The sequence below is a fragment of the Eucalyptus grandis genome, chromosome 2 (genome assembly GCF_016545825.1).
Source record: "Eucalyptus grandis isolate ANBG69807.140 chromosome 2, ASM1654582v1, whole genome shotgun sequence".
NCBI classification, from domain to species: domain Eukaryota; kingdom Viridiplantae; phylum Streptophyta; class Magnoliopsida; order Myrtales; family Myrtaceae; genus Eucalyptus; species Eucalyptus grandis.
This window is the reverse complement of record NC_052613.1, coordinates 15,055,793-15,083,062: the sequence shown is the minus strand read 5'-3', so window position 1 is coordinate 15,083,062 and position 27,270 is coordinate 15,055,793. Positions and strand designations below refer to the sequence as shown.

Sequence of the window (27,270 nt, the reverse complement as noted above, 5' to 3'; positions counted from 1 at the left end):
CTCTCAAGTAATATGCCCCACAAATGAATTTCCCCACATAAGGATCAGCTAAGTTTGTCAAAATAGATGTCAAGGAATTCAGTCCACTTTTTCCTTCAAGATTCCACTGAAATAAGATCAGAAAACTAGAGTGTGACATCTGAAAAGCAAAAGTGCTCTATAATAGAATTCTAAACAAGTACACCAGAACTCTTAAACTAATTGTATGGAGTACGAATCATTCCTATTACTTTTTGATGACCATTTAAGTCCTAAAATATTTTGAAATAGCTCAATTATTTATCTCACTAAGAAACTAAACAAATGCTTTTTTTAACCCAACACTTACCCTACATGGCTGCCGGAGATGTGTTGGGATGTCAAACAATGTTGTTGAGCTTCACTTCTTTAACTAAATTGGAATGTTTCAGAAACCTCACTCCCTAATTATGCATAAAATCCAAAATATGCAAAATTTCCAGCTCAAACCTCTCTCTCTGATCAATAAACTGATCATAAGCATCTCACAAGCCTAAAAATTTCCATTGCATTTGTACCCTCATTGATGATGACTGTGAACCCAACAAAAGCCGTTTTCACCAAAATACCAGTAATATTAACACTACTGCCATCAACAACGACAATACAGCCACTAAAGCTCAATCTAAACGTAAAAGCCTCAATTGCTAAAATTTGCAAGCTTCGTAGACTACAAAGAAATCAACCTCTCTCAAAACCCTTTTCACTTATCCTCTTCCTCTTCTTGCCACAAAAGAACTTCCCATAAGGATCATCAATCTTTGAAATTTTGATGATCTGAACCAAATTGGAGCAAAAGAAGTTCTGGATTGAAATAATTAAGTCAAAGATCTATAAGGATAAGGTTTGTGTGGGTTTGTATATGAATCCATTAAATAAACTGATTTCTTGATTTGGGAGAATATTGAAACCAAACAACGGTGATTATGTGCTCAAATTGGGGAAAGATCCCTGCAACAACCGCTTATGACAATTTGCATAAAATATGTAAGGAATGTTCAAGACCTTTTAGGACTCACATATACCCCAAAAATAGTTTTAGAACTTATACTTACGTTTCTCCTCAATTTCTACTATGGCCAAAAACATGTGACAGAGGAGGGATCAAATTGCCTTTAACTTGGAAAGTACATTCACATGTTGTTGTTGTCTTTTATCTTCTACATTTTTATTGTTCATTCTGACAACTACAGCCTACAGTTACATCATTCAGTATGTAAAACATAAGCAAACAATTTAACAGATACAAGGAAAATATTGCAGCTGAGAATATAATACTGAGTCAAGTTCAGTTTTCTTGAAATTATAATGTATTGCTCAGATAAAAGAAAATTTCAATCTCTTTATGGTGACCGGAAAATTAAGAACAGTTTACACTTATGCACATATACTAAACAGAGTTAAAACTTGTTTAACATACGGAGTGACTCGTGTATGAATAAACATCCTCTGTCAGTCAGGATATTACCTGAATAAAGTTGATGAATACATTCAAGATGGCTATTGATCTCTCCACCTTATTATATGAGGAATTTCCAACAGTTGTCACATCTGATGATCCACTAGTCTTTGAAATGTCAGAGGAGTTATAAACTGTAAAGACAGTGACAAAAGCTATGCTTTCTGCGACATAGCTTCTGTTGGACGAGGCAGAAAAATGTGTCTTGTTGAGAGCTTTGACACCTAAAAAGCCACATAATGGGGAAGAAAAGGCAGACAGCATTAGCCTACAGATACCTCATGATTCACAGTGGAATCTACAATGACAGTTGGAATATCATCAGGTTCCACATCAGAAGAGATCAGAAGATGACCATGACATAGATCAGTTGATCCGGTGCTACATATTTCTATATATACACGTTCATTCAGAAGTTAAGTGACAGCTACTGCAAAGAAATTGCCAAACACTAAAAGGCTTGTCACATTCGTTCCTCTTTCCCTTTATGGAACCCTTAACAATGAAGCAGTCCTGAATGTTGGTAACTAACAGGTACTTGTAAGTTATCTCTAGGAAGCTACACTGTGCAAACTCGGATACAGGTGTGATTGCAGGTCAATGTCTTGGTGTTCGACCCTTCTATATATCTAGCCATGTAAAACATGGAATTGGCATACAACCATAAATAAGCTAGTATATTAGGACTTGGATGTGTAAAGCGCGAAATGTTACTTTTTCTCTTAGAATGCAACATGTGCATAAATGACTTCATGGTTTTTTGAGACAACAAATCATCCCGCTTCGTTTTTCTTGTTATTGTCCTTCTTCATGTTTTATCACACAACGGTTTAGTATTCTACAAATTAAACATATTTATCCACATCCAGCCATGTCATGCTTGTTTACATGAATAGCCGATCCCAAGAGACGATTCAGAGTAATACAGCAAAATTACTTTCAATACACTGTTTATGACTACCAAAGAAGAAGCAAACACTATTGCACTACTGTGCTAAAATTAACTCACAATATATTCGCCAGAATATAGATATTATCAAATTCAAATTTCTCAGTTCTCTCTTTTTTTTCGCTCTCTGCTAAAAACTAATTTACCGATAGATCATATCAAGACACGGAATAATCGTTCGACACCGAAGTTTCAAGTCAAAAAAAAAAAAAAAAAATCCAACAGTTTCCAAGATTCCGTAACAACCTTGGCATTGCAATCGGTTAGGCAAGTGTTCCCCTGCCACGGGGCCGAGAACCAAATGATCGAACTTATTCCTCGCCTTCTTATGCTGATCTCCCACCGTCGGCTCTCGATGCAATTCCATCACTGCAGAACGGGGCAACCGAAAACATTACGCCGTCGTCCTCGTCCAAAATAAGGTTCAGTAAAGAAGAACGAACCGAACGCGGGGAAACGGGGGACAGAAAGCCGCCCACCTGAGAGCAGATGAGGCAAGAGGAAGACGAGCGGGAGGCAGAACAGCAGCCGCCGCCATCCGCTGCAGGATCTCATGGCTCCTCCCGCGGATCGTCCCCGAAGATCGGCGGCCGAAAGGAAGCAAGCACGAAGCTAGTGAGAGTAGTTCGAGAAGCTCGGAAGCCTCGGAACGGACGACGCGATGGGTCGGAGAACGTCGAGAAACGATCGGTCGAGATCGAACGAGCTCTCGGGGGCGCGATTCCGCGGGAGCCGAATCGAACGAGCAGATTCGCGCGCTGTTCGAGGGAGATCGATCCAGGACGTTGGAGCAGATCTCTCCCGTTCCTCCGCACGAGAGAGAGAGAGAGAGAGAGAGAGGGAGAGGGAGAGACGGGGATGGAAACGGGCCGAAATCTACCCGTGGCCGGGGATGCGGATGGAAACGGGCCCTGCTCGCGCGGGAGTTCGAAGCCGTCGATTTTCCATGCCGAGCCGCTCGCTGTTCCAATTTCCAATCGAATTTTCGCGGAATAAGAACATTTGAAGTCTTGAAATTATCAACAGAATATTATTTAATCCTAAAATTTTCAAAAAGTTCAATTAAGTCCTAAAATTAATATATTAAATCCTAAAACTTATCAAATTGATTAAATCAAGTCATTTTATTAATAGAACTTTTTAAAAATTAATTACACTTTTTGCGATAAAACTCAATTACATTGTTATAATAAGTTTTACGATTTAATTTGTACTTTTTTGAAATTTTGAAATATTCAATTATACTTTCATGACAAATTTTATGATTTCAAATGCACTTATCTCGATTTTTACTAAGTACATTAAAAATCCAAACAAATATCATATAAGTGCAATTAAGTTGTAAAGCTTTTTAAAAATACAATTAAATTATAAAGCTTATATAATTGAGTTTGAAAACTTTCAAAAAGTGTAATTAAACCCTAAATTTTGTCTTCTATTTTTTTTGTTGAGATCCTAGAACTTATCAAATTAGTGTAATTAATCCATTCCATTGGTTATACTTTTTAAGAGTTTTGAGACTTGGTTATACATTCGTGATAAATTTAAAGACTTAATTGCACTTTTTTTAAATTTTGAAATTTAATAATACATTCACGAGAAGTTTTTATACTTTAGTGTTTTGATATAAATAGTCCGGGAAGTTTGGGCCAACGACAATATCATTCCTATTGCCGCATATGGACTTTTGACTCGTTTAATGCAGTTTTTGAACTTCCAGTACATGGTCAACTCAATTCCTAAATTATATAATAACATGAGTGCATTCATTTATGAAAAATGAGCAATTTAAAAATATATTTTCAAAAAATGATAGTTTATGTTGTCTGAAAAAATAAATGAATGAAAAGCTTTTCGTTGTTTACAAAAATAGTTAGCTATTATTTATTATGGACGATGGAAATATTTTTGTTAACTAATTTTTCTAAATGATGTAAATAATTATTTCCATAAATCACTTATTTTTTTTATGAAACGTATACAGTCTTAACGTGATTCTAATTTAAATTAATGAAAGAATAAGATTGAATATTTTTATATTATACTGAATAAGTAAAAAAGTCTAGAAAAACCAAGGAGCACAATGGACAAGGACAGTGTAGCCAGCATCAGCCAAGCAAGCTGAACTTGGCCCCAGAATACAGAGCATCACCCTCTCTCTCTCTCTCTCTCTCTCTTCCGACGAGCCTTTCAAGCAGCTGACGCCCGCCGGAAAAGGAGCCGGCGCAGGTGGGCTCGCCGTCTCACCGCCGTCCAAGCTCTTTTCACCGACGAGCAAGCTCTCAGGTAAGTTCGTTTCCCTTTCGAATCCGACGAGCCAATCTCTCTTCCTGCAATTCTCCCCGACTTATCTTCCAGGTAGATCGGATTTTGGACGGCCGGTGCGATTCCGACGTGGGCTCGAGAGCTCGAGAGCTCGAGAGCTCGAGGGCGCTCTCGTGGGCGGTGGGATTGAGAGTTTCTCGCCCTTTCTTGACGTTGCGGTCGCGGAGAGCGGCGCGAGAAGAAGGTTGGGATGAAATTCTGAACTGTTGTTGCCAACCGGGAACTAGAGAGCGATGGGAATCTGAAAGGCGTTTGTAGGAATCGGTCTTTTAGGCTTCTTTGCTTTTCTTGGATGATTTAAGAGTACTACTTAGCGGCTTAGCGCAAAGCTTTGGGCAATTCTCTCCGACTTCTCTTCTGGGTGTATCAGATTTTGGATGGCAGGTGCGATTCCGACGTAGGAATGGAGGAATGGGGGGCCTCGAGAGCTCGAAGACGCTCTCGTGTGTGGTGGGATTGAGAGTTCTTGCGCCTTTTGATGTCGCGATTGAGAAGAGGGGTGCGAGAAGAAGGGCTGGGTGAAATTTTGAGCTGCTCTTGGGGACCTGGAACTAGAGAGCGATGGGAATCTGAAAGACGTTTGTGCGAATTGATCTTTTAGGCTTCTTCCCTCTTCATGGACGATTTAGGAGTACTTGACAGCTTAACGAAAAAGCTTTTGGCATGGTTACTGAAGTGAAGCCTGCAAATGTCTCCCTCTTTTCGTGGACATCATGCAAACACATCTGATTTCTTTCCTTCAGATTTTCTAAATCTTGTATCATGATCCCCTAATTTAGTATTTGGGTCCTTGCCAATTAATATTTGGAGTTCCATAGAAAGCTCACAGAATAACTGTTCGCGAGACCACAGTTACTCTTTTGCAAGAGAGACTAGCTTATGTGTAGCTTGCTTTACTTTCTCCATCATTTGACAGTTATACTTCTTGGCGAGCCTCAGGCCTTTGATGATAACCTCTGAAGCTGGACCTCAAATCCCTTTAATAAGTCCTCCTGCCTTTTTGGATTTGGCAAGAAATCTGGGTTTTAGTGGGCACAAGTGTCATACACGAGTTTGCTCTTACAACAGCTACATGTTTTTTGGATCATGATCCTGAGAAGCAAGAAACAAGGAAATTAGTTTAGCTGTATAAGGAGCCATTATTGATAGTTGATACATACTATAACACAGTTTTGGGCCCTACATAACAACCTATTGGAACGGTGGCTCAAGCATCGATGAGGCAACCGATGAAACCCAAAAAAGAAGAGTAATGCATGCCATTACCTCTTATAATAGTTTATGAAAGAGTCTATACTTCAAGAAGAGGGCAATATTTGTCCTGATTAATGTGAGTGCTGCTAAGTATTGAATTATTTTCTCCCCCAAAATTTAGCTACCATATCCACATCATTAAGGTAAAAGTTACAGAATCCCTCATTAATGTTAACCTTGGGGCCCCACCTGCCACCGTGTAGGTGGAATTAGGGTGGAAATCTTTATAAGACACAATAACACAACTTGAACACGACACAAAGTTAGCGAGTTTGGGTTAAAAAGCTAAGCATATTTGAGTCAACCCACAAGGCATTAATAATCGTGTTGTCTTCATGTCCAACCTGCCAGACAAGAAATTAACGGGTTAGTGTATGCACAACTTGTATGTGACCTCTTTAGATATGATTAGCTTATATTGTTTTTAGTTTGATTTGAGGGTATTTAGTTAATGGATATTGCAATTTGCAAATAGAATTAGGAAAAATTGAAGACATTTTCATGTCAGGTACATGTCGATGGCTTTTGTGTCATGGTGGGTCATGCAATTGTAACCACCCATCAACTCACTATTTAATCGTGTTACACGGGCCGTGTTGTGTTTATTGTTAACTTTTATGCGTCAAGTATCTTGCTTGAGGAGTGGATCATGTTCGTGTCAAGTAAGTCGACGCGATTGACTAATCGTGTCGTGTTTTGGTTGACCTAAATAACAGTGTACACTTATTTCGATGTGAGACAAACACGACCTGCGAACACGAATTGCCACCCCTAGGTAGAGCCTTATTTGGTACACGTAGCAGGGAGTTTGTGTTTATCCGTGGCTAGTATGCTGCAAGGTTCAAATATCTCATTTTTTAAAGAAAAAATGCAATGGAATCCTAAAAGTTTCAATTGGTGCAATCAAGTCACATCTCTATATCAGAAAGTTCAATCTAAGGCTGCCACATATATACTGATGGAGTGCCACATAGACAAACTTTGGTACTTGCCATTGAAAGGACTTGATTGCTTTTCTTGAGAAAGATTTAGGTTTCAATTACAACTATCGAAAAGTTTAGGACTTGATTTCATCCCGCATGCAGAGTTAAGACTTCTGGTGCATGTTTACCTTATAATTTGCTGTCACTTTTGTTAATAATGTTTACAGCTTTACAAATTCTGTTTTATTGGTTCGATATTGGTGTTATACGCCAACCTTGATGGACTTTTTGGCTCTGATCTGGACTATGTCTATGTATTTATAAGGTGTACATATTGTGCCTTAAGCAGCCACATTTTCATACTTCATTGATTGTGATGACTGTCCATGCAGGTCTTTGCTTCATGATGGCAGCTACTGCAATATCGCCCCATATGCCAGCAAACGTTAAATTGTCATCTTTAAGATATCCGTGGTCAGGAGTTGCAGTTGTTGGCCTTGCAGGATGCTTTCATACAGCTGCCTATGCATTTGGCCAGAAACTTCGTTCCCAGATCTACATCCTCCATGTAACCCGGCCTTCATTGGTGAATGATTTCAAGTAATTATATGGCAATGTGTATTAGCACAAGCAAATGTGATAGTGTCTCTTCTAGATAAGTTGAGGAGTCTTTGATATGGCTGCATCTGGTCACTTATGAGCAAATGATGTTGCATGATTACGCTGTCAAGCCATAGTTAATTTTCAAGGCTAGGAGATTGTTGACCATACATTACCGTTGTTGCACATCGGGACCTTATCTTAGTCAATCTGTCAATTAGAACCAAGTATCTTATGCTTCAAAACTTAGCCTTGAGTTGTTTTTAGCACAACCCCATGTGCACAGGAGAAGTCTGGAGAGTGTTAAACCTTTGAATTTCCACCAGACATTGTTAAAAAAGTGCACATCTGAGAATCCTCTATTTGGCTGTGTTTTTTATTGAAGTTTGTATTTCTTGTTTTTACCATAATGGCAAAGCACAACATTTTCTTTTCTTTTCGTTCTATTTTTGACATGATGTCTCTTTTGTGGAATAAATTTGTGGACAGTAAGTTAACAACATGGTTGCAGGATATGATTAGGTTGCAAATGGTACAGTAAAGTTTTTCCTGGATATAGTCTTCAAACAGGTTAAATTTGCTCTCCTGTTGGGGGAGCTTGTTTGCATCTTTCTTTTCCCATGTGACGGGTTTGCCCATTGTAGGTATATATTTCTGGGGAACCCCACATAAAGCACTTTGTGTTTAAGATTAGTAAAAGTGAAGCATATTATGTTGGTGAGACCCTATGTTATGATATTAATGTGGCTCATGAAAAGTGAAAACTCAGTGACCCAGATGTCCCTTAGCACAGAAAGTAGGTTTTGAATCTAATCAATGATGTGTCAGATTTTGAGCTAGTAATAGGTGTTATCTGCTTCAATATAGTGATTTTCAAGGTGACTTCACATGTAGTAGCATTCTCTTAAACGATGGAAAAGTTACACGCATGTTTGCCTGTTATTGTGGTCATAAGCAAAGTAGAAGCATGCCTTAATATTGTTTGAGTCTTGACGTTGAGTATGCTCTGAATTTCTGTTAAACTGTGCAGAAACATGACCTGGGCCATTCGGAGTAGTGCAGATGGCAGAGGATTGGATTTGGATCCTTCTACAGACAGCACGAATGGCACGACGCGATTGATAAGGGCAATTCGAGACTTTCAAAATAAACTTAGTGCCAAAGTCCAACAGATCAGGAAAAATTTCCCAATGAAGTTGCTCTTTTTCTTGGTAGGCTTTTACTGTGCAACAGCCTTCGCAACTGTCATCGGGCAAACAGGGGACTGGGACATTCTATCTGCTGCCTTGGCTGTGGTGGTTGTCGAGGGAATTGGAGCTCTTATGTACAGTGCTTCTCAGCCTGTATTCAGTCGTGCCAGAAGCCTTATTTCCATGTTCAATTACTGGAAAGCTGGGCTGTCCCTTGGCCTCTTCTTGGACTCATTTAAGTACTGACTGGATGACGCAGTTGGCTTAGACAGTGCCCTTCATATTACATATGGATGGATCTGGTTCTTGAGTTCCAGTTGCAGAAGTGCGAAGATTTCTGCTAGCCGGATGCACGAGGCACCAGAGCATGTTGGGAAGTCTATTCATTCAGAGCAATGGACCACTTGGATGACGTTCTTCAGAATGAGAAACTGAGAGAACGGGAGCTTTAACTTGGCTGGTAGACAGTCAAGAGAGTTTCATCTCTATGTTGGAGAAAAGAAGAGTATGCAATTTGACGTGAATTGCCATTCCTAGCGGGTTCTAGGTGGATTCAGTCTCCGGGTGGGTGCCTCCAGAATCTCTCGAAATGGTTAAATCTGCTTTTCCGGATGTTGGGAGGATGTCAATAACCACCTCGTGATTATTTCGCAGCTGGGGCTGCGTACGTAAGAAGTGAGGAATTTTTGGCTGAAATGGTTATAGTTTTCTAACTTTGTTTCCAGTTCATATTCCCCATACTGAGACATCTTGATGTAGTTTGCTAAATTGCTGTAATTCTTTCTCACAGCAAATGTCAGAGGCTGAAAGAAATGACAATTACACTGATTAAGGCTGCGTTTGTTTTGATTTCTTTTTTCTGTTTTTAAATAATTTTTTTGTTTTTTTGTTCCTAGGAACAAAAAAGGAATAAAAATGCGTTTGTTTACGTTTTTGTTCCAAAATTATTATTTTTTTCCCGTAAACACATTCCTCTAATGCAAACAAAAAAAAAAAAAAGTTGTTTTTGTTTTGGAACAAAATTTAGGAATACTTTATTCTTCTCTCTTTTTCTTTCTTTTTTTTTTAGCCGGTCGCCGGCCTCTCCATGGCCGGCGACCTCCGCGCCCGGCGTGGCCGAGCGTCGCCGACCCCCCGGCAAGAGCGTCGCGCCGACCCGGCAGGCTCGGCCTCGCCTTGGCCGGGCAAGCTCGGCGTCGCCGGATCCGGGCGAGCTCGAGCTCGCCCGGCCAAGGCGAGGCCGACCTCACGTCGGCCGGGTGAGCTCGATCTCACCTAGGCCGAGCTCGCCCAACCAAGGCAAGGCCGAGCCTCGCCCGGCGCCGGGCCGGCGAGCCTCGGCGTGGCCGGGCGAGGCCGCCGGCCCTTGTCGGCCACGCGCCGCCGCCATAGACTGGCCAAAAGAAGAAAAAAAGAAAAAAAGAAAAAATAAGAAAAAAATAAAATTAAAAATTAAAAAATTAAAAGAAATAAACAAAATTATACAAATTTACCAAACGTGTTTCGTTTATTTTTTATTTCCAAACAAGTTTTTACTAAACGTGTTTTTTATTCAAAAATTGTTTTTCGGAACAGAAATACTTTTCTTTATTTCTGTTTCCTGAAATAATTTTTAAACAGAAATATTATCAAACGTGCCATAAGTTGTCTTTTCTTTTTTTGGGTCTCACTGCGTTCTCTCACTGTGCTACTGTGTGTTTCACGGGGCTCGTTCCCGAGTCGTCCCCACCCCCATCCGGTTATCACCAAGCACGCGGTCCCTTTACCACCAGGCCACGTGCCCGGCAGTGAAGTATGTTTTTTCCAAGCATTCAATTTCGTCACACTTAACAACAGGGAGAGCTGTTATCTATGTAGCTTGCCTAGCTGCTTATGTCCGTTCGCCCGAGACGCGGATGGGAGAGATGAGGATCTATGTTGCATCCGCATGCCGATGGAACCAAACCAGGTAGGAATTCTACGTATCCGGGGCCCAAAGGACTGATAAATTGCCATAGATGATGATAAGTCTTACCAAAGTGTAGGTGAATTTGGTGGTAGCAACTTTCAGCTGGTGACTTTCCGAATGGAAGTTGCCGAGAGGGTCGGCTCCTGCCGGAGCTGTTGAAAATGCCCGACTCGGCCCGACTCGGCCCAAACCGAATGGGCTTGGGCTTGAATTCTTCGGGTATTTTCGGGTCGGGTCTTCTTCCTAGGAGCGCGTGATGCGCCGGAAGAGCTTCACCTGAAGGCTCTCTGGAGTTCCCATCACTGCTCTTAGGGTGAACGGTTCGGTTCGGTTCGGTTTTTGAAAACCGAACCGAACCGAACCGTTAGATCAAAATTTCCGAACCGAACAGAATAAGTCCCGAACCCGGCAACCGAACCCGAACCGTTCGGTTCGGTTCGGTTCGGGTTCTTCATTTTTCGGTTTTCAAATTTTGGGTTTCGGTTTTCGGTTTTCGGTTTTCGTTTTCGTTTTTTTTTTTTTTTTTTTTTTTTTTTTTTTTTTTCAGGACGGCTTACCTTCTATATAAGCTCCTTGAAGCATTGATTGACGTTCTCTCTAGTTTTTGTGCTATATTCAAGAAACGAACATCTATGTCTTTGAGCTAGATCTAGAGAATATATAAAAACAAAATTTAAATTCTAGAGCTTGCTCTCCTACCGTTATTATCTTGAAACAAAGCATGAAATATGCATTACCCAGTTCATGTTTACCCCAAGTCTTATGTAATGATGGTTAACTATTATAAGAATCCTGGGAATTCTCTACTAATGACGCAATAACAAATTGTTTGCAATAACTTGTATAGTCAAGTATGAATAAACAAACAAGCAAACAAACAAAAAACATGGCACTCAATAACTTGTATAGTCACAGTGACAGATAAAGTAAATAAATGTGCAAATATAATGATGAACTCTTTCTCGAGATACTGGAAACAGGCAGATTCCATGTGATCGAGATGATTTCTGAGTCATCAAAAATGCTTATACGTGTACGAAGAAATCCCCAGTCTTCTACATGGCCATTAGGAACAAATCACTGTCGACATGGAGCTTACTAAAGTTAAGAATCATGGCTTCAAGTACACTCACTATCCTCTGACAAGAAATTATTTACAGCATGGCACTCAATCTCATTGTTTTTCCATAAACTATTCCCCCAGCAAAGGCTTGACTGTTCTATAGTTTTCAACTTTCAGATAGACAATCCTAAATGTAGTAAGTATTATTTGGAACCACGCCTAAGGATGTCAGAGAGCTTTATAATTATGGTGAGTTCACTACGGAAGGTAAGATCAACTTGATGGATTATCTTCGGGATTGACACAAATAATTATAGATCGGCTTAACTTTCATTTTACAAAAGAAATGTATTGTCTCAAATTATGTCATACCCGACTAAGTAGTTTGGAATATGTTAAGACTTTTACTCCCGCTTGTAGATGGAAGTGACGGAATCTGCTCATCTATGCCTCCAACAACCTTTGAGACAAACAAGCATAGGGTTAGAAGAAGATAAAACAGTTTAAATATCTGGATGCATATTACCATCTCTTGCCGGTTAAATAGAAGAGTAGGCTCGGTTAATTACCACTATAAGGCGACAAAGTGGGAATCTCGAAAGGAAGCTCAACAACTGCAAATTCAGCATTAACACAAAGGAAAGTGAGGACAACGAAAATCAGCAACTAAATACAAATGAAGCAGAATTCGAGAGAGCAATCAGAACATATAAGGCAATATGACCACTAGCAAGAAGAGGGCACACTCCCTATTTCATCCACAAACCATCGAGCACCAATGAGACCAATTTATAATACTAGTCAATTCCAGTTTTAAGACCAATTCAAATAAACAAAGATCACCCGTGACAGAAGAGGATGGACTAACCCCATTGAGTGTTTGGGGAACACAAAAGATGGCTTGTATCTGCAGCATGGTTCACAATATACTTGACAAAGATCCGGTCCCGCAAAGATAGAAACGAAGATATGTTCAAGAGAAAAGATAAATATGGAGTAATCGTGGCTTCAAACAGAGCTGGTGACAAGCAAGTGTATACCTAGAGTGTCATATAGAGGAACTAAATGTAAGAGTATGCGAGCACGCATGATCGTAATCACCCACTGGTCTGTTAATAAAGTACAATCCTATTGAAGATCCCTGAAAATAAACATATATATATATCGATTTCAGAGTTAACATTGCAAGAGAAAAGTCGAGTACATGCTTCCAAGTTGAGGTCGAATAGAAATAACTAAGACTGGAGCAAATAGTTCACCTTTGGAATACCATGATATATTAGCCCGGAACCTAAAGCTGCTCGAGCAAGTGCCTGCCTCTCCATATGTCATCCATTTGTACCTTTCAGCATATATTTGAATAATGTCACTAAAGAATACCAACGCCAAACAGCAACCTATTCATAGATGTAAGGAAAGCAAAGGCTATGCTTACTCTCCAACAGTTCCATCTACCCGCACTCAGTACCCGATATTTGTAATCTCGAAAAGTTTCTACGGAATGCCCGTATGACCATTACCAGAGAACATGTTAGATTATTTTCTCAACAAAATGAATGCGAGAAGAATCATACGGCACCCGAGTCACAAGAGAAAAAGGAAAAGATAGCAGTCTGAAAACATTTCGAGCTAACAACATGGAAGAATGAAAAGCTTTAACCCAAAAATGGGGAATGCTTACACAAAATTATCATGCAATGTACCAATTTCGGGATGATTAGGGAATCTGCTCACAAGCTTCAAAGGAGAACGAATGATCTGTCATCGAGTCAATCAAACTTTAGCTTAGTGGGACAAAGCAATACAGCAAAGACTTGAAGACATATATAACAACATACCGGTACACATTCCACTTTCCAAATCTGCAATTTCTGAAGCACAACGCTATACCCTTGCTCGCTCGAGTACAATATGAGCAACGATATGATTAATGGCGTATGAGACAATACTAACTAAAGCACTCTCATTTTATATAAGCCGGCAACTAGCAAGGATAAATAGCCAATATTTCAGCACATGACAATGAATGAACAAGCCATTACACTATTTTGAAATAGACATGCTGGATTATTAACTTGAAAAAACAGGCAGGACTTGGTCACCTCAAAATATAGAACTTCAAAAAAAAAGCAATGCACGCATCATGTGATATAAAACTTACAAGGAAAAGTTTCCCTAAACTCTTTAATCTGTAGGGGACTTTGGCATATAAGTCCGCAATAAAGTGGACGAGCAAGCAAGAGATCGACACCGGATGAAACCACAAGCATAGCCAAAGCATACTCAAATCCCATAATTCCAAAATCAACTCCCCGCCTGGGACAAAAAGCAATTTTTACAAAACGAAAGTAGAGCCCAAGTTCATCCGATTAGTCCAATTGAATGTCAAGTGAACTCCACCCACAAAATTCATCAATGCGACGACCCTCGACACACCCGATGCGCAAGAATTGCACGCAAGAATCACCATCAACCAAGATTCGAGAGAAAAGCGGTCACCTTTACGAGAGAAAGAGAGAGAGGGTGGGGTTGCGCTGCGGTTTCCCAAGGTAGCAGCGAAGACGAGGAGGAGGAGATTTTTGTTTGGTCTTAGCCAAACAGGCGTGTAAAGTGACGAAGGAGAGACTTTGGCCGCCCCCGAGTCCAAAGCGAGCGCGCGTCGCGAAGGAAGAGGGGCTCTGTCCTCAATCGGTTGCCGTCGCCGTCGCAGTCCCTCCGCCGCTGTCGCCGCCGCTCGCCGTCAGCCCTCCCACTGCGCCGTCGCCGTCCCCTCGCCGCCGTCGCCGTTGCACCTCCAAGCCGACCAAGAGGAGACACGAGACGAGAGGAAAGGGCCGAGTCGAGACGAGTAAACCTACGGGAGGCGACGGGACGGGAAAGAATAAACCGAACCGATAAAAGATGGTTCGGTTCGGTTCGGTTAACCGATAAAACCGAACCGATAAAAGAGATTTCGGTTTTTAACGAAAGTAACCGAACCGAAAACCGATTTTTTCGGTTCGGTTCGGTTCGGTTTTCTGGTTCGGTTCGGTTTCGGTTCGGTTCTTGACACCCCTAACTGCTCTCACCTAAAACGGCGTGACGTCGGATCCCAATCCCCAACCCCACTCGCTCGCTTTCCCCATTTGCTGACTCGGCATTTCACTTCGTGACGTCACTACCATCGGCTCCACTCGATTCCCATTTTTTTAAAAGGGGGATCGTGCGCGAACTAACCTCGTATCGACCGGATTATATTTAGTAGTTGCAAATGTCTGACGTTAGTAGTCGCATGTGTGGACCCGAGTCTAAATAAGAATTTCTTATATGCCAAGTGTTGGTGTCTAACATGGCGCATTTCATGTTATGAACTCTATTTGTTTTGCTTCCCTATAGAAACAAAAAAAGTGAAGATTTTTGACAACACCACCCATTTCGGAAATTGGCATGATGAATTATTGAACATACAATGCTCCAACACGACAAGATAATGATCCTTGAATTTTTTGGATTTATATAATGCCATCATTGAATTTTTTTCTTTTTTGTTGACTCGAAAACCACTATACAGCCGGCAATTACTGGTGTAAATCCGAAGCGAATTGAGCCACCATCACAGGCCCAACCGCGGATGAGTCGCGCAATGAGGACGCGGGGTTTCGAACCCCCGATGAGGAAGTAAAGTTCTAGCCATGGTGGCCACCACAGGCGGTAGTTCTATCATCAAGTGAGTCACGCAATAAAGACACGGGATTTCGAACCCCTTCCCCCGAATGAGGGAGTAAAGTTCTAGCCATCGCGGCCATTGTGGGTGGTGGTTCCATCATTGAATTTTTTTCGTTTGCAATTAATTGAAAAATCCAATAAATATGTTAATGAGCTCGTTAAATGAATGTTAATCGACACACTAGGATTCTACATGGTGAGCCAAACTCATGAAAAAACACAAAATATTATTATTTATGAAATTTATTATGGATAAAGAAAATTTGAAAAAGAAAATCTCTCAAGAGAAGGGAACACTTGACATAAACGAATTGAAGTTGCAAAGGCAGTAATGGTGGCACCACCTAGCCACCATCCAAGGGTGGTCGGATCCTTGCCTGCCCAAGGTGACAGGACCTCCGACCCCAACATGTCCACAAACCCACCCAAAAGAGAGAGGAAGAGATTGGATGATGGAGAAGTAGGTGAACGTCGTGAATATGGATGTCTTCTCCTAGATATTCAAGGGGAGAAGGATTAACGTGAACGAATGATCGATACATATTTTAAGGACTCGATTGTATATGAAAAAAAAAAAAAAAAAAAAATCAAAAGACAACATACCCTAAATAAAAAAAAAAAATAAAAAATTGGGAAGGGGATAACGCGGCTGGCCTTCCGTAACTATTCCCGAGGAACGAAACGAATCGCCCCATCCAGAACACGGCTCGGGAAAAAGACCAAAAAGGACCAAAATCTTGGAAAACGGAAGAGAAGTCTGCCCTGCCCTGCCCTGCCCATTATTGGACCCATGGATAGAGATGCTGACTCCATCCCCACAGAAGATAAAGATAATATAAAATAAAATAAACAAAATTATTTTTTTTTCAGTGCGCCTGTCTTTATAGTATAATCGCAGTACAATGAACGAACATTCCCTCCCCTAATGCCACCGATAATCATACTATCATTAGGCTAATAAAAAATATTTTATTTACACCAATTTGTTTAATTTTAATTTTAATTTTTTCAAGCTGCCTTCTTCTTCTCCAGCTGCTGCTGCTGGTGCTGCTGCGTGGCGTCTCCTTAAAATCGGAGAATCGTCACCGGCTTTCCTTCCTGCCTTCTCCTTCCCCTCCTCCTTCATCGTCGCCTGCACGTTCTTCTCCTTCTCCGTCTCCTTCGCTCGCTCGCGGCTTCGCTCTCCGTCGGAGATACCGAGCTCTCTCCCTGACCGTCCTTTTCCTTCGTGTTTGGAGCTGTTGCTCCCCGGCGTTTCGCCGCTCGTTCGGGATTTCGCCGCGGCGGCGAGGAGCGCCGGAGAAATCGGAGCTCGTAAATCCGGTCTGCGTTGTAGAATGAGGAGAAGAGTACAGAGAGGTTGGCTCGCTTTTGATTGATTAACAGTAGTGCGAGGAGAGAGAGAGAGAGAGACCGTCTTTTTCCTTCGTGTTTCGCCGCTCTGTCGGGATTTCGCCGCGGCGAGGAGCGCCGGAGAAATCGGAGCTCGTATATCCGGTCTGCGTTGTAGAATGAGGAGAAGAGTGCAGAGAGGTTGGCTCGCTTCTGATTGATTAACAGTAGTGTGAAGAGAGAGAGAGAGAGAGAGAGAGAGAGAGGGAGGGAGGGAGGTGAGAGAGAGAGAGAGAGAGAGGGAGGGAGGGAGGGAGGGAGGGAGTGGTTTAGTCTTTTGTGTTGGTCGCTTTAGATTATAGCTGCTGCGCGATCTTTTGATCTTTCGATCAGAGGTCTGCCGCGTGATCTTTTGATCTTTTGGATAGGTTGTCGTCCCGTGAATAGAGTGCTGCGTGTGAAAGTGGGACGCTGGAAGGGACTCAATAGGAAGTGAGGTTATTGATTTGCTTTTGGAACAATTCGATGTTTCCACAGTGTTCAACCGAGCTACGAGTTGCGGTTTAGCTATATACCAGCAATTGATTCCCGTCTTATGAGTGGCTATGTTTGTTACTGTTATGGTGTATCGTTGTGCCCTTGTTTATTCTTATGGTGTTGAAAATCCTTGGATTTAGTTGATGAAATCATATTAGAAGTCCATATCCTTGATTGGGTTAAAGAGGATCTCGTCTGTGGCGGAGGACAGAGTGGGATGTAGATTATTTTTGCCTTCTTTCTGAAAACTTTTCGTAGTATTGCGAAGGAACGATGTACAAAAATTCCAAATCTGCGGTTTTTGGCTATTCAATTTGTATCAATATGACTCTTTGTTGATGAGCGGGTGATTGGATCTTTGGTTTTGGGTATTTCAGATATGTCGACTATAGCGCGAAGGGGAGTTCATTACTTGCAAAAGCTAAATGCTGAAAATGTTCCCGCTGATTTGCTTGAGAGAGGCCAAAATCGCGTGATAGATGCTTCCCTTACACTCATTCGTGAGAGGGCAAAGTTGAAGGTACATGTTCTGCATTGTTCATTTCTAAATTTCTACTCTTGGAAACATGCTTTTCTATAAGTTACGTTCATACCGATAGTGACACTGGTGATGGTGCTTGTCAATGTTTTCATTTTTTGGTGAGTTGACTTTGTCAGTGGGACTTGCTGTTATGGAAAGTGTCAAATATGAGTTTTCTAGGGTGCCAAGAGACATATTGTTGTAAACTAAAGATAATTTTTTTTGTAGGGAGAGCTTGTGCGAGCTTTAGGAGGTGTAAAAGCTACATCATCTCTACTGGGAGTTCCTTTGGGTCATAACTCGTCATTTCTTCAGGGACCTGCATTTGCACCCCACGTATAAGGGAAGCCATTTGGTGTGGTAGCACAAACTCAGCAACAGAAGAAGGTTATCATTATTGTTTCTGTTGGATGTGGGCAATGAAATAACTTCATGTTTTTTGTGATTGGTGCTCATGAAATTCGGAGAAGTTCTTCTTATAATTGAAACAGCCACAAACACACACTGCCTTATATTGATCCTGGCATCAGTATAGGAATATCTGATGCCTAAAATGATGAAAAGAAGCTGGACTGTAGCAAAGAACATATCTTCCATTCATCCATAGTGTGAAATAACACTTATCTAAGTTATTATTAGCAGCAACTGATGTCTAGTCTTATAAAAACAAAACAAAATAATTATAATCTGATTGTGCACTTGTATCATCTAATCATAGAAAAAAACTTTATTAAACTTAATCTGATACATTGTAACAATTGGGTGTAAACACCTTACACTGTCACTGAGAATGTTCTGCTTTTTCAGGGAAAGAATTGAAAGATCCAAGGGTGTTAACTGATGTTGGCGATGTTCCGGTTCAAGAAATTCGGGATTGTGGAGTAGATGATGAGATTGATGAATGTCATCAGTGAGTCAGTCAAATTAGTGATGGAAGAGGTAATCGATTTTTTGTCCCTTGAAGTTATGAGGACTACTCTCTGTAGGAACCTTTTTATTCACTCTATTGCACTTGCATTATGCAGTTACCCTTGTGGACACTTGCTTTCTCCAAGTTGGATGTGTCTTTTCACTTCACTCATAAACTAGCATTTAGGGTTGCCAAGCTCATGCTGTTCTGTATGAGTAGAGATCTATAGCTTCTGATTGTCCTACTTGCAGTGTTAGCTCTTGTTAACTTGTGATGCTCGAAAGTCACATGAAAGAATATCAAAATATACCAAGAGTGATTGATCATATAAGCCTTCGATGAAATTGCAATAGCTAAAGACATTAGATAGCCAAGACATTACATTGTGAAATCTACCTTAAACTTTGTTTCCATTTTCCTTGAATGCACATACCACAAGACTTGGGTTAATTGCCTCTTATGTCAACTTTCACTCAAGTGCGGATTTTATTTTCTGAAACTGTTATTTTCTTGATGGAAGCAATTTTATTTCACCCTCTCTATCTATTGCCCAGTTTTCGTGCATTTTACTTTCAGATTGCAATCATAATGTTTTTCTGTAAGCTCATCCTGAATTTATGAACTTATGTACCGCAAGATGGCTCTGTTAGGATGCTGATCTCTACTATAGAGCAAATTGAGCTTCGTGGAAGATCCATGCCCTTCTAATTGGTCCAGGTTACTGTAGAAGTTTGGCGGTGCATCCAATTTTCCTCAACTAAGTTTATTTTTGTTAGTCATGTTTCGTTTCTTTGCAGATTATTGTAGTCCTTAATTAGATTTCTATTTGTGTTAGTCATCTTTGATTTATTTGTAGATGATTGTTTTAGCAGTCTAGATGTCTAGATGTCATTAGTGATGGGGGCAATGAACTTCGAAATAGCATTTTCTGACCCGCGCATGCAATCCTCTGTAATGGGCAAGTTGGATTATAACGACTATGCCTGCACAATTAGATTGATGAGTTCCTACTCTTTTTAGACTTGCTGGAGTAATATTGTGAAATATTTGGTTTCTAGTTTATTTTGCATAATTCTGGATGCCTACTTCTTGGGTAATTAATTCCTTAGTGTGTATGCTAGGAGTATTTAGAATTTGCTTATTTGTCTGTTTGAATGATGCTATTCTCCTTTGTTGATAGAACACACTCACTGAGTTGAAATTTTGGCTGTGTTGTTTTTCCTTCTCAACATAATCATGGCCATTCTGAAACTTCAATTGGCTTGGTTCTTTGGGTTTTTATCATGACATAGCACTTCAGTTAGTTATGATGACATTGCTGATCTGATTTCCTCTACTCCTGATATGTTAGGATCCGCTGAAGCCATTAGTCTTAGGTGGTGACCACTCAATATCATTTCCGGTTGTCAGAGCAGTTTCTGAAAAGCTTGGGGGTCCTGTGGATATCCTACATTTGGATGCCCATCCTGATATTTACGATGCTTATGAAGGAAATAAGTACTCACATGCATCTTCTTTTGCACGAATTATGGAGGGTGGTTATGCACGACGTCTTTTGCAGGTATTGTTTTTGCAATGCGTATGGTATTAAAGTTTTTTAATGTCTAGCTTGTGCCCAATGGATAAAACCTGGAGCTTGCTAGTATTATGTACTAGAAATACGGAATAAACTTCAGCTGCTTGTGGTCAGAGTCATGGCATACATCTCTACAAAATTATCATTTGTGCAGCCGGTTTGGGTACTTTACTTCAGTAGTTGCATCTAAGCAATTTGAGGAACTACATCTGTAATGTATATTTTTGCAATGCAGTTTTTTTGTCTTTCAGGGGTTGAAATTTGTTTATACATTTTTGGCTTTGATAAAGGAGAGTTTAGAAATGCCATTCTCATTTGACATTGGTTGTACCTCCTCTTGTCTTCGTACTTTCATTTCGTCCACCAAAAATGTGTGAAAACTCGAGTAGTCTTTTTAAAATGGGATTCTGTAAAATGTAGAAACATCCTTTTGAAAGTAGGATCTCCAGACTCCTTTATGGTAAAGGTGCTTGTCTGAGAATTGTTATTGAATATTTTGGGCTTATTTGTTGACATTGCATGCAACTTAAATGTTAATATGCAGATGCATTTACTTGAGAGAACACAACTTTGGTAATTGATAGAAATAAATCGGTTATGCTCCTTTATTGCGTTTATTTGGCAGGGAGAATGCTACGTACGGTCATAGTCATAGGACATTGTGATTTATGCTGAAAGGATGTTCATCTGTTGTTGCCTTCAAATGTTTTGATTTGCTGCTGAAAGCACAAGTTTGCTGCTGATTAATAACATAATTATAAATGATTATAACGTGTATGAGATGATTGTTATCTTTAGTTTCATTTAGTAGCAAATAGTTTATTGAGATTTTTATAGGACATATATTCTCATGTACTAGTTCGTTAACTTTGATTCCACTCGACCTACTTAAGTGAATCAGGTATGACCATACGTGTTCTTGACGTGTTTGAAGGGTCACTTTCCCATGTTTATGATTGAAGTGCTTATTTCGCAAGTTTTAGTTGCTTTAAGTTATTCCATGATGTCAACTGTTGACAATCATGCGCTTCTGTACTTATAATCAGGTTGGCATCAGGTCAATAACAAGTGAAGGACGTGAGCAAGGGAAAAGATTCGGTGTTGAGCAGTTCGAAATGAGAACCTTCTTAAGAGACCGCAAGTTTCTGGAAAACCTGGTCTGTCTCTGTCTCTTTGTCTCTCTCTCCTCTTCTTCTAGCTCATGGATGTTGTTTTCCTACTTCTGGTTTAGATAGTTATCAAACCGCAAAGCACACTCCCGCTTTGGAACATTCTTTTGGAACAGTTCAACTTGGGGAAGTATTTGGGAAGTGAATTTTTTTTTTGTTGAGAACCGAAGGCTCTTGGGAGGTTCATCCTCTCAACCTCTGCATTGTGAAACTAGGTAGCCAGAGGGGCGTGTTTCCATTAGCCACCCTCTGGATTCATTTACCATGGCCCATGGATGAAGATGACTTTTTAGCTGTCAGCATTCTTCTCTGCAAATGAAGTATGTAAAATATGTTGCTATAAACGAACTCTAGATCATTGATTTATTAGTTTAGAATATAGTTTCAGTCTCAATTTTCTTGATCTAGACACGGAGTTATGTCTTATAAGCAGGGTGCATGACTGTGTTCTTAATCTCTAAATTTATATACCAGCTCAAATGATTAACGGTGAGATAATTTACTGAGAGAGTCCCTGGACTTGCACATGTTTTAGATTTGTGAATGACGCATCTCTCTCTCCATTCTTTTTTTGTGTTTTCCTTGGTCTGACAGAAACTTGGAGAAGGTGTCAAGGGTGTATACATATCTATCGATGTGGATTGCCTCGATCCTGCCTTCGCTCCGGGTGTGTCCCATATTGAGCCTGGAGGTCTCTCCTTCCGTGACGTGATGAACATCCTCCACAATCTCCAAGCAGATGTAGTTGCTGCCGATGTGGTCGAGTTCAATCCTCAGCGTGACACTGTTGATGGGATGACGGCAATGGTTGCTGCTAAGCTAGTAAGAGAATTGACTGCAAAAATATCAAGATGAGTACTTTCTCCTCGTCTTGTGGTCGAACGTCTGATTGTGGTACTAGTGGAGAGCTTCCAAATTGATTGCTCAAAAGAATGTTACTATTTCCCATTTCTTTTTTTCCAAATTTACTGGCAAATGATCATATGCATTAGAATCAGCAAATGAGAATGTTCTTCTACCTGTTATTGTTGTTTCTCCGGGACATTGTAGCATCATATTGATGACATTCATTGTACATGGTAATGAAATTGGGATGCCAGCTGCTATTAGAGATGATAATATTTATATAATCTGTTGCTTCATTTTTGGGTTAATCTTTCACAGTCCTATCTTAACTTTCATTTCAACCCGCATTAGACAAGAACCCCATCCTCATGTTGGTATCAGTCATGTAGCTTTTCGTTTGCCGTGTGGCTGTCGGGTAGTCCTGGAGAATCTACTATGTTTGTAGTCTGCTTTGCTCGGAGATCATACTTGGCAAGCATTGCTCTAGAATTCGTTGAATAGAGCGAAGTCATACTACCATTTTCATCACAGGGGAAGCTCGTTCTATCGGTTTAGGGCAATCATCAGTGACCAGAAATCACATCGCTCGTGGTAACTGTTCATGTACTTTCTTTGTGTGTATCCTTACTATTGCCGTTCATGAAATTTTCTTTGTTCTCCTACATTTCTGAACACTCAAATCGTATTGATGTCGACATCCTCTAATTTCATTCCACTTGAAATCAATAAGAGGTTTCGATAACAGAATCATCAACTAGGAGTATTCCCACCAAACCTTTATCAAAGTTTGGCTACCTCATCAGTCCCATCTCTCTTCACCATTGCTATGTTCTTATATCGCTTCGCGCGCGCAGCGAAAATCGATAAATTTGCCAGAGTCAACACGGCAGATAAAAAGAACCTATCCAAATGGCCATCACATAGACATATCTTCTAATTTCTCGAGCCGTACGAAGAGAAAGCTTCGTATACGTTTCTAGGGGGGTTCTAGTTTATCTACGTCTATCCCAATGAGCAAGTTCGGAGGAACCCAACCACGTCCTCTCTTTCTTGTGGTTATGTCCGTCACTAGTGTCAAGAGAAAGCTCCCTGCATAGCACCCGAGCGCCAATGATGCCATGGATAGGCCGACCCCGATGCTCTTCAAGCCATCTGGAGACTGCGATGTGAAGAACTCCATTTGGGCGACGTATGCAGACGCCTCCGACACCCCAAGCAGCACGTATTGAGGCACCTGCCAGAAAATGCTTAGGGAGCTCGTCTCACCACTGCCCGCATGCCTCAGTCTTCGTTGCTCGACGAGTCCAGCAATGACGAGTGATACAATGGCAATTGCAAGGCCGATGCCGATCCTCTGGAGCTCCGTATGAGGTTTAGGGTCTCGCTTGGTTAGCTTGACAAATGCTGGCACGACGAGCTTGCTGTACAGGATGACGAAGGCAAAAGTGCTAACTATGTCGAACGCGGTCATGCTCGCTGGAGGGTCATGGAAGCAGGCCATGGTCGCGTCCATGGCAGCCCCTTGCTCGACGAAGAGGGCCAACATCGGGACGAAGATGACGGAGGATATGACGGTGCATAGCCATACTGGTATCAACCTCAAAATGCACTTCACTTCTTCGACCTGAGTGACGGTACAGAGGTGCCACGGATCCGGAATTTCACCTATGTTCAGTGTGCGAACCGCGTCTCCCGTGATGACGGCAGCTCGATCTAGAAACCTGCTCAAACAAAGATTTTAACACATCTATCATTTTATAGCCTTTTAAGGCTTGTTAGAAAGCCATTTTTAGTGTCAAATTTGATCAATGAGACTTAGCGCAGCCTTTGGGTATCCATCAACCTCCATATACTCATACCTCTAGCATCTCCTAATTGACACCACATTTCGATCTCAACAACTTACATATCTCGAACGAGAACTATTGCGACTACTTACCTGAAATCATCGGTGTGAGACGGATCTTCCTCGAGCCATCATCCCTTCACCGGTTTCATAGAGTCCTTCGCCGTTCCTTGGCACTTCCAGCTCATCTTCCTTATTGATGCCATGAACACTCGAGAGAACCTTGAGATCGGATTACGGTGGGCGGCTTGGGGTGCGTATGACAAAATTTCTAAAATAGAAATTGATTTATAGCCAAAAATTGATTTCTCAATTTCTGTTTGAAACGAGAAGCTAAAATTTCAGTTTCGATTTCTTCTTCAAATCTATTTCTAGAATAGAAATCTGTTTCAAAATAGATAAATCAAATTGCGTTACAAACGGTTTGCTTTCAAACTTGTTCCGGAACAGAGAAACGAGAAATCAAGAAACAGAAATTTTATCATGCGCAGCCTTGAAATGCCTGTATCTTGTGGTTCTGCTCAACAAGGACAGATACGCTACAATCGCGCAACTTGTACAGATCCAAAATGCCGAAGTCCAATGCCCCCGCTTTCTATGTAAACTATGACCATCTTTGAGACTAGACATCCGGTTCCGCGAGGTAATAATAGCTATAGAAATTGGTCTTGGACTGATTTTCCTTGGGGTCGTCCTTGTCGAACTGCTCTAACCTTAGGGCAACCAAGTGCGGGTTTGGAGGTTACGTATCCTATGGCCATCAAGTAGATGGACACTTAAGGTGCGCATGGCAACATTTCTATTTCGAGAATTATTTCTTTTCGAAATAGTTTTTTTCTATTTCGCTTCGGGAACAATTTTACGAGTAAATAAATGTGTTTAGTAATTATACAAAAAGTTCTATTCTTAGAATAGAAAAAGAATAGAAATGCGTTTGGTAAAAATTTATAATTTTTTGTATTTATTTATTTTTCTTCTTATTCACGGACCGCCGACCATTGCTTGTTATTGCACGACTGTCGCACGATTGCCACACGACCGTCGCACGACCGTTGTACAACCACCGACCGTCGTCGTCGATTGCCGCCAAAGGACTGCCGCCCACAACCCATCGGCCGCGGGATGGGGCTGTCGTGCAACGGTAGGCGGCAATTGTGTGGCGGTTGGCAATGGCAGGCTGCCAGTGAACGGGGTGGTCGTCGGCCGGTGGGGCAGGGTAGCAACCAAGGTGGGCTACGAGCGACGGCAACCTTGCCAACGGCGGTTGTTGATGGTGGCCGCGGGCGGCAAGAGGTGGCCGACGATGGCCACAACAAGGAAAAAGAACAAAAAAAAAAAAAAAAAAAAACTTATTTCTAGAAATTGTTCCCGGGAATAAGAAGCTACTTTTTTTTTCCTGTTCCTAATCTATTCCATAACCACTTTTCTATTCTAGAAAATAGAAAAATAAGTTGGCGTTACCAAACGGATTACTATTCTTTTTTTGTTCCGGGGAACAAAATAACAGAAATCATGAGAAATAAAAACGTTATCATGCAGACCCATAGAAGACGGTAATTTTAGCTGGAGCATGAGGATTGCATACCTCTCCTATCTTGTTGCAACCGTCGGGCTCTAGCAGAAGATTCAGGTCCATAGAGACGTCGCCAGTAATCCCTACTATAACCAAAACTGAAGCCAAGTCTAGTCAGACATTCAGTACTGAAATTGCCAAATCTCAAGGAAGCACCAAGGAAAGAAAACGTCGTGTGACCGACCCCACTGATCATTTCGAATTATAGATTCCTTCCTTTCGATGTTAATCAATGTGCACGTGAGAAGTAATCCATTTAGAAAAAAGCTGATAAAAGGGGGCATTATACACAATGATGAGGAGGACTTGAAAGGCTATGCAAGTGAAGTATCTGCCCAGCTAGGAATCGCTGAGGAAAGCTCCCAGGAGAGAGTAGAGATACATAGCTCCATCCCACCTGCTAAACGTGTTGGCAGCCTCCTTGTTCGTTTGCCTCAGTACCAGCTTTGAGAACAGCATCAGGTTCACTTCCACTCTAGTAAACAACAGGGTCACAAGGCATTGATTCACTATAAATCACACCTATGGTTAAGGGGGTTCACTTCCACTCTAGTAAACAACAGCGTCATAAGGCATTGATTCACTATAAATCACACCTACGGTTAAGGCATGAAGAATACCACTAAGTAAGCAAAAGAAAAAATGTTCAGTTGGGCTCCTGTGTTCCCTCTTGTAAAAGTCGAAGTCGAGATTGCCACCTATGTTAAATTGTGAAGATAGGGGCATATATCATCCTGGCATACTCAACAGTTTGCTGCTATTTGCAATCGGGTCATTGAAATTTATTTCTAATCGAAAGTTTTATTTTTTTTGAAGAAGAAGAGTTGGAATAGTATTATTGGGCAATACTGTTCACTTTTTCTCCCAAGCCGAGCGACTTAGGTACTGTTCACTACTATTGGTTCTACTTCTCCTAGTGGCTGTAGCCGATCGTCTCGCCTGAAATTTGGTAGTGAGGGTCGTTTAACCCCCCTCCAACTTCTCAGTGAGGGGATTTGGCTGGTACTTCTTCTGGTGCGAGTTCTGGTGAACCCTAGGGCGACATCGTTGCTCTGTTCGTCTGCTCCCTGCTCGAGTTGGTTCGTGATTTCGTCGAGGCTCTTGGGCTGAAGAGGCAACCTTTGGCTATTCATTCCTTCACTCCGCTGAAGATCTCTCCCTTACCTCTCGATTTCTTCCCTAAGTCATGTCTCTAGTGCCTTCTCGGCCCTATTCCGCCCGACTCGATGTTGCAGGTTCGACTCGTCGGAGCTGCTCGAGCTGGCCCGGAGCTGAACCTGGGCTTCAAGGAGGCTATGGTGGTCTCGTGCGTCTCTTATCTTTGCAGCTTGGCTTGGTATAGATCTCCTTACTTCAGTTGAACTATAACAAGTTGCTGAGGTCGTTTGTGGTTTCTGCTGGGCTTGATGGCGTCTTCTTCGGCTGAGCCCTAGCTAGGTGTTGGTAGGGGGAAGGGGGCGAGCTCCCCTCCTCACAAATTTGGAGATTGGCAAGCTAGTATCTTAGGCCAATAATCTCATTCCGTAG

At 41.3% G+C, this 27,270-nt stretch overlaps 3 protein-coding genes and 1 pseudogene across 5 annotated transcripts; 2 read left to right on the top strand and 2 right to left on the bottom strand.

Annotated features, from left to right (window-relative positions):
• Positions 1-1,388: 1,388 nt before the first annotated feature.
• On the bottom strand, positions 1,389-3,355 carry LOC120290916. Of its 2 annotated transcripts, none has more exons than XM_039307774.1 (3): positions 2,870-3,355; positions 2,673-2,795; positions 1,389-1,701 (listed from the first exon to the last, which is right to left on the bottom strand). In XM_039307774.1, exons 1-3 carry the CDS (start codon positions 2,979-2,981, stop codon positions 1,475-1,477), a joined length of 462 nt encoding a protein of 153 aa, XP_039163708.1. In that variant the 5' UTR covers positions 2,982-3,355; the 3' UTR covers positions 1,389-1,474. The 2 variants fall into 2 exon arrangements, with proteins under 2 accessions (XP_039163708.1, XP_039163709.1); XM_039307775.1 differs by having other exon boundaries at positions 1,391-1,701; positions 2,906-3,351.
• Positions 3,356-5,711: 2,356 nt separating this feature from the next.
• Positions 5,712-9,571, top strand: LOC104444369 (ycf20-like protein). Of its 2 annotated transcripts, XM_039305064.1 has the most exons (3): positions 5,712-6,081; positions 7,321-7,528; positions 8,559-9,571. In XM_039305064.1, the coding sequence occupies exons 2-3, from the start codon at positions 7,332-7,334 to the stop codon at positions 8,962-8,964; spliced, it is 603 nt and encodes a 200-aa protein (XP_039160998.1). In that variant the 5' UTR covers positions 5,712-6,081; positions 7,321-7,331; the 3' UTR covers positions 8,965-9,571. The 2 variants fall into 2 exon arrangements, with proteins under 2 accessions (XP_039160998.1, XP_010056329.2); XM_010058027.3 differs by lacking the exon at positions 5,712-6,081 and having other exon boundaries at positions 6,296-7,528.
• A 6,893-nt stretch (positions 9,572-16,464) lies between these two features.
• LOC120285917 (arginase 1, mitochondrial-like) lies at positions 16,465-22,620 on the top strand. The gene is given in 9 exon segments (XM_039307613.1): positions 16,465-16,793; positions 17,681-17,823; positions 18,052-18,151; positions 18,154-18,210; positions 18,631-18,712; positions 18,714-18,762; positions 20,085-20,294; positions 21,356-21,466; positions 22,073-22,620. Coding segments are annotated over 9 exon segments (1,035 nt in total). The 5' UTR covers positions 16,465-16,771; the 3' UTR covers positions 22,334-22,620.
• Positions 22,621-23,261: 641 nt separating this feature from the next.
• On the bottom strand, positions 23,262-25,939 carry LOC120286241 (annotated as a pseudogene).
• Positions 25,940-27,270: the final 1,331 nt, after the last annotated feature.